Source organism: Haliotis cracherodii, unplaced genomic scaffold (genome assembly GCF_022045235.1).
Source record: "Haliotis cracherodii isolate W230 unplaced genomic scaffold, xgHalCrac1.p SCAF_11, whole genome shotgun sequence".
Classification (NCBI taxonomy): Eukaryota; Metazoa; Mollusca; class Gastropoda; order Lepetellida; family Haliotidae; genus Haliotis; species Haliotis cracherodii.
Window position 1 is genome coordinate 26,092,801 of NW_027266266.1, and position 12,164 is coordinate 26,104,964.

Sequence of the window (12,164 nt, forward strand, 5' to 3'; positions counted from 1 at the left end):
CAGACTTCTCCTGGATGAGGTTTAACAGTCTCCTCCAGTGTGATGGGACCAGTCTGAATACTCGCTCCGTACGAAAAACACATGACACCAGAGCTGTGGGATCTCACCATCAACAGATTTACTAATTAAGTGTAGTGAGTGAGGTTCTACGCCGCTTTTAGCAATATTCCAGCAATATCACGGCGGGGGACAACAGAAATGGGCTTCACACATTGTACCCATGTCGGGAATCGAATCCGGGTCTTCGGCGTGACGAGCGAACGCTTTCACCACTAGCCTACCCGACCGCCCCTAATTAAGTGTAATTGCAATCGGTAAATTATCAGGTGCTTGTTCGCCTCCACTACCTTTATAGATGTCAAGGTGACTAAGCTAGCTCACTCTTGTCCTGTAAAAGCTACACACCACATAGTTACTTGTGATATTTCTATTGAAATGATAAATTTGTAATATTACACTTGATTTAAAATAGTGTGTGCACTGTGCACAGTGAAATGCAGTGTTTTAGATGACTTGTCCAACCGTGGCCGATGTATAACATTCTCCGTTTGCACCTGAAAGAAATATTATTTATCTTCATGGCAGTTGATATGAACTGGTAGTATGAACTGGTAAACAGTATATAATTACTAATCATATACTAATTTTCTCTGACTTTCACAAAACCAAGTCTAAAATTCCTTTACGATGAAATTAATAAATTCTGGGACGTGTCAGCAGAACAGAAATTTCCACTTTTTCAAGTTTAGGTATACTTGGCCGTTTTTACCGAATCTTGTAATTGCCGTTTTGTAGTTAGGCAGGTTTGGCTATCAACCCACATGCACTCGGTGCTTCATTGTTTACAAGTGTCCGAATGTTATTTAAAGCGGTGAGTGAGATGCTCAATATAGACATACGTTTGGAACAGGTAATGTAATGTACACCAATGCATGAACGTAAACTGTGTAAAGGGGTTTCGTTGAAAGGTAGTCCAGATGTCCACATGTCCTCATTTTGAGCATGGGTAGGCTATTGTATGCCTGTAATGTCCGCGTTGGTGTTGACATGGTTGAGCATGCAGTCATATGCGTTTAATATTTAAAGATTTTGGAAACTCGACTTTTCCTTGGGTTTTGGTAATACTTTACTGAGGAGCTCATTCTTGATATTGTTACTGGTGCGCTGTTGTAGCTAAAAAATACATACACAATCATACACTTCGGTCCCATACCAAAACGGCACAAGCCGAAGTCGCCTATGTTGTAATAACTAAAAAGTTAGCCAGTTAAAAAGTTTATTTTTTGAAATTCAGAACTATGATGTTATTAAACTTAGAAGACTGATCTCCCTGTAAGTAACTATCTTGAAAGTATGAAGCACAGAGGCTGAATCACCTCATATATGCTACTGTCACCTCATATATAAATGCTGTTGTCACTTCATATATGCTATTGTCACCTCATATATAAATGCTGTTGTCACTTCATATATGCTACTGTCACCTCATATATGCTATTGTCACTTCATATATGCTATTGTCACCTCATATATGCTATTGTCACCTCATATATGCTATTGTCACCTCACATATATATGCTATTGTTACCTTGTATATGCTATTGTCACCTCATATATGCTATTGTCACCTCATATATGCTATTGTCACCTCATATATGCTATTGTCACCTCATATATGCTATTGTCACCTCATATATATATGCTATTGTTACCTTGTATATGCTATCGGTTGCCTCATGCACGCACACAGTGGATACTCATCGCTATACTATATAAGTGCAAGAATCTTGAATGTGATGTTTCACCTTACCTTACATTTGGTTACAGTGATGATTTTGGTATGATGCTGATTTCATGTTAACATTGAGTTTTCTATGTTCTATATTTCAGGTTACAGAGAAGTGTAATAAACTGGCTACGTGTGTAAGGAACTGAAGATGGACATTACTGTAAGTAACCACGAGAATATGAAGTACATGTCACAATAATGAGTTGTATGTCCATTTTACAATCAAACACCAGTCTCAGTGTTAAGGAATATAATTCATTCACAAAGAAAGTATGCATCAGATGGACAGGATTGTTGCTCGTCTTTCCTCTGGCTTGATTTGTTGGGACTACTAACAGGCCATGGCATAGCTGAAATGTTGCTGACTAGGTCAACACAAAGTAGTCATTCATGCTCCAGGCATACCAGTGACTGATAGCACGAACAACAATCCTCATTGTCCAGGTACGATGGCATACAATCATCATCGGTCAGTGAGAGCTGGTGCCTGTCTTGCATCCCCCAAGTAGGATTCACAGTTGCATGAGAATGGTTTTCTGATCAAATTTTGTTTGTGTTTGCGTATTTGTAACCTTGCAATATTCCATCTGTATGATGGCAAGGAGATGTGTTTCTATGTAAAATGGAGAGATCCCTTTACTAAAATACTTATTTTAACCCATAAGCTACAAGGTTCAAATTATTACTTTTTTAATAGGATGAAAGCTAAATATTTAAACTGGACAATAAAAACATTGCTGTTTCAGAAATGAGAATGACTTGTTTTGGTAGGATGAAATGCGCTTCTGCAAGAATGATTTATATGTTCTTTCTCAGAAATACCAAACACGTGGTTCCTTCTGAGCAATATGGCTACAAATAATGCTTCTGTGAGTCTGCAATTAGGAAGGTTTTTGTGCTTACTCAGAGGTATGAAATGTGTGGATGTTTTAAAGATAAGGATTAGGCCACCAGCTACCTATATGTGGATCAAATGGATCGGGTGGTCAGACTCAGTAACTTGCTTAATTGTAGCCTTCATGTTCCAATTGCGTAAATTGATGCTCATTATGCCAATCACTTGATTGTCCGGTCCGGACTCAATTTTCATTTTAAGGATAAAAACAAACAATAGAAATATGAAAATTTCATTTACTCACCAACAATCAGGCAATTTCTGTGTTACCATGGCAAGGACAAATCTCACTTTCCTTTCATTGACTATATCACTTCATACAGCTAGGGGGGTTGGAGGGGTGGGTGGGCGCAGATGGGTAGCCTAGTGGTTAAAGCATTCGCTTGTGACGTCGAAGACCCGGGTTCGATTCCCAACATAGGTTTTAATGTGTGAAGCCCATTTCTGGTGTCCCCCAATATTGCTGGAATATTGCTAAAGGCGGCGTAAAACAATACTAACCCACTAACTCACTCACTTTCCGCTTGGTGCTAATGACACATAACAGGACCTTATTGACTAAAAAAGCTTCATGATTTTCGTGTCTATATTTTGTTTTACAATTATTATATTCTTAGTGAAAAGGACTGGTCACAAATTATCACAAATTACATCGCCCCTCCCATAGATTTACATGTATACTTATATACAATTAATACATTAAATGACAGAAAGGAGAGAAGAGAAACATATGTACTTAAACATTGCTCACTAAAATTTTTGGTGTATATTTATGTACATTTCTACAGATGTTTTCGTTGACATGATTACGCATTGCCAACAATGTCAATATTTTAACATCACAAGCATCTTCATCGTTTATTCATGATGAAGAGCTTCAGACTGATGTGAATACTTACTGGTAACCCATGGCCTGTAAAACTGATTAACCAGGGTGCCGTTATACAAAGCGATCTTAGCGCTAAGGTGATCGTAACTCCCATACCTTAACATTGACTTACGACAGACATAGTGCTACCGGCACCCTGGTATACATGACATAGAGCCATGTGACCAGAATCCTGAGGCCACGATATTCAACATATCCAGCTACGATTCCAGAGATTTTCAGATTTGGTAACTCGGTGATGCAGAGTTTCTGATTAATGTGTATCATCACAAGTATTTCATGGTTCCTTTTTCTGATGAGAAAAGTCAGAAATTATCCCAGTGATTTAACCTTATCAGGGTAGACAACTCTGTAAAATGTTAGCGTTCACGATGTGCCAATTTCAGGTGAAACAGGAGCCTTGTGAAGATGGTCCATCCTCTCCAGAGTGTGAGAGACCTCGGAAAAACTGCATGGACGTTGAGGTGCCGAGTGACGACCGTTTTCTGTGTAAGTAACGTGGAAGGCAATGAAGAGAACAAAAGCAAATTGTTCTTACCTCTTTCGGCGAAGCCAAGCAATGAACATGTAGGGGTGTAATGTGTTTTGCATACCACTAAAATGGAAAATGCCATTATTTCCCGTAGAAATCATTAACTTCTGACACTTTTGACAGGGGCGGTCCGTAGCCTAGTGGTTAAAGTGTATTTCCAAAAAGTAATTGCCATCTGTGTTGTTCCTCAGATTGCCAGGACTGCAACAAGGAGTATGAAGGCGACTGTTCAGTACACGGACCTCTTCTCATGGTGGCAGACACACAGGTATTCTCCATAGAGTAATATTAGCCTAATACAGTTTGTTTGAGCTTAAATGAAGTTTAGATCGTGACAAATTGACATGCTCATTGTATTATATTCACAATGACATCTCCATTGTGGTATTATTTCAGGAAAAGCCAGGAAGTGCAGATAGAGCTTGGAAAACATTGCCCATTGGTCTGGAGATTGAAGAATCCGGGATCCCAGGCGCTGGTCTTGGAGTTTGGGCGTCTCAGGATTTTGATCCACGCACCTGTTTTGGGCCGTATGAGGGAGATATCGTCATAGATGAGGTCGCAGCTCATGGATCAGGTTACAGTTGGCATGTAGGTGTCACACACAAATGATTAAACTTATTAGCAGCTCTTTGAAAAGAATATATAAAACATCTACCCAAGGGAGTAATCAGGCCTGAGTATCAGACAAAATAGGTTCCACTGGGCGTAAAATGCGGTGTCAGTTATATGAACGGACACCTGAGAATCAGTGATGACACATCATCAATTGTTCTACTAAGTTTTCAGAACCATGAATTTTTATTCATGAGGTTAGAAAGTTTTAATGTTGTATTGAGCTGACAGTATGTTGATATGATTATATTTTGTCTTTCATTCATCTAATTGTAATCATTATTATGATTTAGGAAGCATTTATGACATGGTTTGGGACTTCTGTTATTTCATTCCTTCATCCAATGGGCATTTGTCACTAAACATGGTGACCATTGATATAGTTACATCTTCAGGACAATTTGTCAAAAAGGAAAGCAAGTGTCATGGAAGGTTTACAAACCCCATGGGTGCCACTAGTGCTCATGCTGATCTGGTGTTAATGCATATGAATCAGAAGTTCTGCTTGTATTGGCAAGTCAAGGTAATCAACGATCTATTATAGTTAAACGATGGTAAAAGCACTCTTTCCTCATCAGTGTCATGATCATTTAATGAAGGTAATCGGTAAATTTTCATCTCATTTATTCAAATAGGTACAGATGGAAATCCCTCACAGTTTGTAGATGGTTTGTTTCACTCTTGCCACTTTGTAATGTCAAAGGATTTACATTTATTTTAAAATTGGGATTTCATATTTCTTTTCAATCAGATACATGCAGTTGGACAACCTTCCTACTTTGTAGATGGCCAAAACTGCAACACAGTCAACTGGATGAGATATGTCAATTGTGCTCGTACAGAGGAAGAACAAAATTTGACAGCATTTCAGTACAATGGTCATATCTACTACAGAGTATACAAGAAGATTTGTGTTGGTTCTGAGCTGCTTGTCTGGTATGGACACAAGTTTGCAAGGAACCTAGGTATCGAGAGACAACTTAAACTTGAAGAAGGGCTTACAAAAGGTAGATGCCAGAAGAGGCAGTGTAGATAATGGAAATAAGTTTGATTTACATATCTAAGCTCTAAGGCAGTGGATTGGCACTCAGACATGCTCTACCTATGCCAGCAGCAGTTTGCCTCACTCGGACCCGACCGCCCCATAGATAATGGAATTAAGTTTCATTTACATATCTAAGCTCTTAAGGCAGTCACCCAAAAGAAAGCAATACTGGACAGGTCCAAAATCACAAATTCATCTTTTACGTACTGTGTAGAAAATATACGTCAATATGTTTTGTTTCTGTCATGACTTAAGCCAAAAGATCTCATCATGGTAAAGACTCCAATGATCTGTACTGTTTGTATTACATTAACAACATATTATTGGACATTCTTCTCTTAGAAGCTGTCAACTTTTTATTCATCCTATCTTACACTGTGCTTTTCTTCCTTATGGACCCCTGACGGTACGGGGTAGAATAGGTCTTCAGCAACCCATGCTTGCCGTAAAAGGCGACTATGCTTGTCGTAAAAGGCGACTAACGGCATCGGGTTGACAGGCTCGCTGATTTGGTTGATGCTAAGAAGACTATGAGGGAAATATTTGTACAATTATCACTTGTCCCCAACTTGATTCAAATAAAACTCTTTTCTATAAAAAAAAATCAAGGGGGAGGCAACTGCCCCCCTGGCTGGCTACGGCACTGGGTTGTTGAAGAATTTTCAGTTGCAATTACACAGTGTACAAAGACACTGTGAACATGTTAAGGAAAGATCTACTATTTTGTGAAAGATATTTATGACTGAAAAATTATTGATTCATCATTGATAATGCTTTGTCCATATGATTGGAAATGTGTGTTTTACATTGCATGCATGTGGGGGAATCAAGAGGCGCAAAGAGAGGTTCATAATATTGCACCCTGAAGTTCGTCCTTCGACATATAATTCTACTAGAAACAAATATCTTTGATATGCCTGTGTTATATTACTGACAACGCTATTTGCAATCCTGGGTTTTGGACATATCAAGAATAAAACTCGGGTCTTTTTCATGGCAAGCAAGCACTGTAACCACAACCCCTTTCATGCATGGGAAATGGAGCATCGTGACCTTGTAAAAGTCTTATTTACCATTGGATCAGCCCTACATAATGCATTTATGAATGTCTTTCCAGATACCTACCCATGTGACAGATGTGACAAAGGGTTCTCGTCCGTGAGGTTCTTGTGGAAACATTTGATGAAGATGCATGGAGGAAAACTGACAGCTCAGTTGAGGTTCATAGTAAACGCTCAGGGCGTTAACGTCCATGATTTTATTGGGGTTATAGAGAGACAGCTCCTGAGGAAGAAGTGCCGCAGATGTGGGAAGGAATTCGATGCAAAACGTCAACTGCGTGAACACAGATGTCTCAGAAAAGTGAAGCCTTTTCCGTGTAAAGAGTGTGGGGAAACATTTATACAACTGAGTGAGCGTGATAAACACATGAATGTTCACGGTACATGGACATTAAAATGCAATGTGTGCAGGAAGTTATATCCAACCTCTAGTGCCTTGAAACAACATAAGAAGATTAAACACGTCGAAGGAAAACCTTTTTCATGTGAAGAGTGTGGGAAATCATTCAAACAATCCCAGCAGCGGAAGGCACACATGATGTCTCACAGTAAAATCAAGCCCTTTCCATGTTTTCTCTGTGGGAAAGAATATAAAGGATCAGATTCCCTTAAAAAACACTTGGTTACTCATGAATAGACTCTATACTAGGTAGCCAGGAACCGCATTTAGATGCCCGTGACCCGAAGACAGATAACGCTCATCACAGTGGAGTTAGTGAGAAAACATTTACACGATTAGGACCCCTGAACGTACCCATGGCGTCTCACAGTGGAGATAGATAGACCTTATTAATGCAAAGAGTGTAGGATGACTGGTACACAATTAGGCAGCCTGGACTTGCATATAAGGCATCACAGTGGAGTAAGACTTTATACATGAACAGAGAGTAAGAAATCAATACATTCATGTGCATGCTTCCTGAAGACAGATAACAGGCGTCATAGTGGAGTAAAATAATTTATTAAGTCAGCTAACATGAATCAAATTTGATGTTACAGGGGTGTCAAAGCCCCTAGATGAAGCGAGCTTGGGAAAGCATTCAGACAATGAAGTAACCTCAAGATGCACTTGCGACCCTACAGTGGCATTTTATCGTACCCACTTAGTGAGTGTGGGAAAGCCTTCAGACAGTCAAGGAGCCTCAAGACACATGGGTTCGCACAGTGGTGTCAAAAGTCTGGCAGCCTGCAGATACACATGAGCTGCCACATTTAAGTTTTAACGTTTGGTCTCAGTGACTCCAGTGAGGATTCTGGGTTAGAATATGATTGTCTTGAAAAAAGTGACTAAATGGGTCAAGAGATTAAGCGCTGTGACTTGGTTGATTGCATGTCTTCCCAGACGGCCTAGATTGTTGCTTATTTATCTGGAATGTCAAGACTTGATTATTTACATGCCACGGTCACATAGATGGAATATTGCTGGTTGTTTTTTTTAAAGGCCAGAGTATTTCACCCATGTTAGATATATATAAGCCTTGCCCATACCCACCAAGCTGTGGGATGCCTGAGATATGAGCCTGATAGAGATCTCTTGTTTGGCCATGTGACTGTGTGGGCGTGTGCCGTATGTCTTCGTATGGCACGTCTAATGTAAATTTAGTGGAGTCTAGAAAAGATGAAAATCGTTGAAAAACCATTCAAATTACTGTTTCCTGTCAATAACTACAAAATGTCTACTCTACACTCTGGCAAGAAACTTTGTGTATGTCCTTTCTACTTTTATAGAAAATCTGCATTAGAATTCTAACATTTGAAATTTTAATATATTTAGCTTCTGCTACATTCTTTTCATTTAATCTTTGTATAATTAACCCTGCATGTATACTGAATTGTAGTGTGAGAATAGGTCAGACCTATCCTCCTCTGCTGTTGAATCAAGGAAACTAGACTTGCTTAATTTTGACCTAGACTTGACTAGGCTATTAGTAATATTGCACCGTCAAGGTGCAGGACTATCACCCACAGTATGTCATCCATCTGTACTAGTACCAAGTGTACTAGAACGGGAGTTTTATTGATCAAGTCATTACAGTGATGATTATTTTGCAGCGATCCATAATACAGTAGACTACGTTAAAACGAACACGCTTATAACGACGGATATAACGAACTTACTTTTTGGTCCCGACTATTTGCTGTAGTTATGCTGTGTATATGCGTATAACGAACTACGGTTATAACGAACTAAAATTAGTAGTCCCTTTGAGTTCGTTATAACCGTAGTATACTGTACTTTGTTTCACGCCAATAAGTATATGGCAAGGGAGATGAGGTGGTAGATCTATTTAACAAGTTACGAATTGTCAAACCACCTTTTGTTGGGAATGTATATAAAAGTATGTCAATAAGTGGTTCATAATAAGCACATTAGAATGTTGAGTTCAAAGTTATTAAATGCAATGTTCTTCTGTCATTGTTAATGTCCTATTTATGTCGAGCAGTAGTTTCTGGATCAGAGTTGCAGTTCCAAACATGGTGTAACTGGAGCCTCAAGCAATGATTTTACACTGCCAGAGAAGAATACACCTTCTCGTTTCATCTGTTTTAACAGATATGCACGTGCACAAATATGAGGTGAGGTGAAATGGGGTTTAATGTCGCGTCAAAGATTATTGCACTTATATTATAAGTCTGGACTGAAGCCGATTTATTGTGCTAGTTCACTGAGATGCCATGCCGCAGTTTAACATGAATACCCCTCTCAGACACAGTATACTGACCCCGAGCCGAACAGTCCTTGTTTTAGCCCCTTAATGCCGAGCGCCAGTGGGTAACAACAAATACAATCTTTTAATCTTTTGGTATGACGTGGCCGGGGATCGAACACCGGGCCTTCCGCTCTCCGCGAGCGGACGTTCTACCGCTAGAACAGTCGTCAGATGTAATAGACCTGAACGCCGTTCCACAAAGCGATCTTAGCGCTGCGATTGTCGTAAGTCAGTGTTTAAGAATGGGAGTTACGATCAACTTAGCGCTAAGATCACTTTGTTGAACGGGGCCCAGGTTTGCAATTGTCATCCGGTCTGGCGTTTGGTATTTATGGTGTTAAGCAAGGACTGGTCTGCTAGGAGTCATTGTGTGCCTGAGCGGGGTATCCATGTTAAAACTGAGGCATGGTACCTTAGTGGGCTAGCAAAAGAAATCCGGACTAGCAGAACCATACACGCACGTGCATGCACTTCGCTGTATACATATACGTGCAATAACATTGAACATAACATTTAACCACATTACATCAAAGCTATATGCTTCTAAAACAAGTGATTCGCAGGTCATATAATTATACATGAATTAAAGACATTTTCACATAAACAATGTCAGGCATGAATGCAGTGTCATTTGGTTAAGATTTTGTGTTAACAAGGACCAAAAGCATAACTCAAACGACCCGTGAAGATCCAGGGTAGAATAGGTCTTCAGCAACCCATGCTTGTCGTAAGAGGCGACTAACGGGATCGGGTGGTCAGGCTCGCTGACTTGGTTGATGCATGTCATCGTATCCCAATTGCGTAGATCGATGGTCATGATGTCAATCACTGAACTGTCTGGTCCAGACTCGATTATTTACAGACCAGTGGGCTGTAACCACAGTACAGTATGTTCTTATTGCCAGTGATGAGGGAGGGGTGGGCCAGTCGTCTGTGGCGCCGCGATTCCCTGTGCAGAGTTGCGTCTCTTGGACACGCCAGAAACCTATGATTGTGGGTTCTAACCCTGATTCGACCCGATTATGTTCGAATCCAAGATTTGTCCTGTCTTTGTAGGTTTGTCAGCACCATACCCGTGCTCGTTGATTCACCAAAGTGGTAAACGTCTGAGACCTGCATCACTTCGGGCTTTCCTCCCACATTAAGCTGACACGCTGCGATATGACTGGAATACTAGTAAAAGCGACGTTAAATAGCCTAGTGGTTAAAGCGTTCGCTCGTCACGCCGAAGACCCGGGTTCGATTCCCGACATGGGTACAATGTGTGAAGCCCATTTCTGGTGTCCCCTGCCATGATATTGCTGGAATATTGCTAAAAGCGGCGTGAAACCAAACTCACTCGCTCACTCACTCATTGTTGAGTTAACAGTAAAAGAATGTCTTTTTAATCTTTACATCTTGATGTTGGCATCGTTTTTATTTGATTTTTTTTTTAACTGACTATGTCAGAATGTGCAACAGACATGACACTTAATTATGCATGAAACATTAACAAATTTTAGTCACAGTCATGCTTCATGCTCATGTACGGCCCTCACAAATGTCCTTTCTGTATTCACATGTATCTTACCCTGAACATTCAATGATAGCCCAAATCAGATGTTTCTAAAGGACTGTATAAAACAGATGAATAATATCCGAATCCACAATTATGAAACTGTATTTAAAAGTGTCTAAGTGATTGAGTTATAATTTACGTCAAATCGGCAATATTTCAGCCATATCGTGAGGAGAATAAATTAAATATTGACGTGTTTAAACTTTCTTTCAAAGTTTGGTGCGTGTGGTTGCGTAGTGTTATAAGTTAGCCTGAAATATTTTCACAAAATCAGTCCCTGGTGATTTGTATGTATTTGATTTTGTTCCTGGGTACATCGTAACTTTTATCGGCCTTTGGTTAATGAAGTGTCAGTTTGAATTCTTCTTTCTTTAGTTTCATTTCTAAATCTTCGCGTGCTTCATCACTGATACCTGCGTCTCTCGCTATCTCTCACCAAGCGGCAATTTTCACCTTTATTGAATCACATATTGAGCAAGTATCCGATCTCGGCTGACCAAAATGTAGATTGAATTCCCTGTTGAAGGTTTCTCTGTAAGTACGAGTATGTTCTTTTACATGTCCAGTGTAGTCGGCCCCTTCCACCATCGCCCCCTTCCATCATATTGCTCTGGTTCATGCGTCTGAACAAATATCATCCATATTTGTCTGACTGAAAGTTCTTCTGATAAATAGTTTCGTGACGTTTCCAGTCTACTGCAATGAGACATGGGAAACCTTTAATGTGTTCTCGTATCTTCTCTTGCACATCTTCAGCCTTTTCCCGTTGATTGGGATTTTTCCACGTTTATCCTTCATATTGAGATGGAGTTGTATTCTTCGGATCGGTTTTACTGTTTCAGTATGAACAGACATGAACGCACTTTTGCTTGTACTGAGCTTTTCTTAATTTTTCAGCAAAATATTCATTTGAAATTGATTCATCTCTTCTCTTTGGTCCTTTACTTCTGCGAGTCTGCTCTCTGCCGTTTGATCTCTCGTCGTGAAACTAAGTCAAGTACAAATGCATCTTGTTTATCCTTATTTCCAATATCAAGAACATTTTGGAATAGATAATCACATTCGTTGC

At 39.8% G+C, this 12,164-nt stretch overlaps 1 protein-coding gene across 1 annotated transcript; it reads left to right on the forward strand.

Moving 5' to 3' along the window:
* Positions 1-857: 857 nt before the first annotated feature.
* Positions 858-8,377, forward strand: LOC139454974 (histone-lysine N-methyltransferase PRDM9-like). Its single transcript, XM_071236566.1, is given in 8 exon segments — positions 858-910; positions 1,891-1,949; positions 3,960-4,062; positions 4,297-4,406; positions 4,502-4,696; positions 5,472-5,727; positions 6,883-7,448; positions 7,623-8,377. Coding segments are annotated over 7 exon segments (1,326 nt in total). The 5' UTR covers positions 858-910; positions 1,891-1,937; the 3' UTR covers positions 7,707-8,377.
* The last annotated feature ends 3,787 nt before the right edge of the window (positions 8,378-12,164 follow it).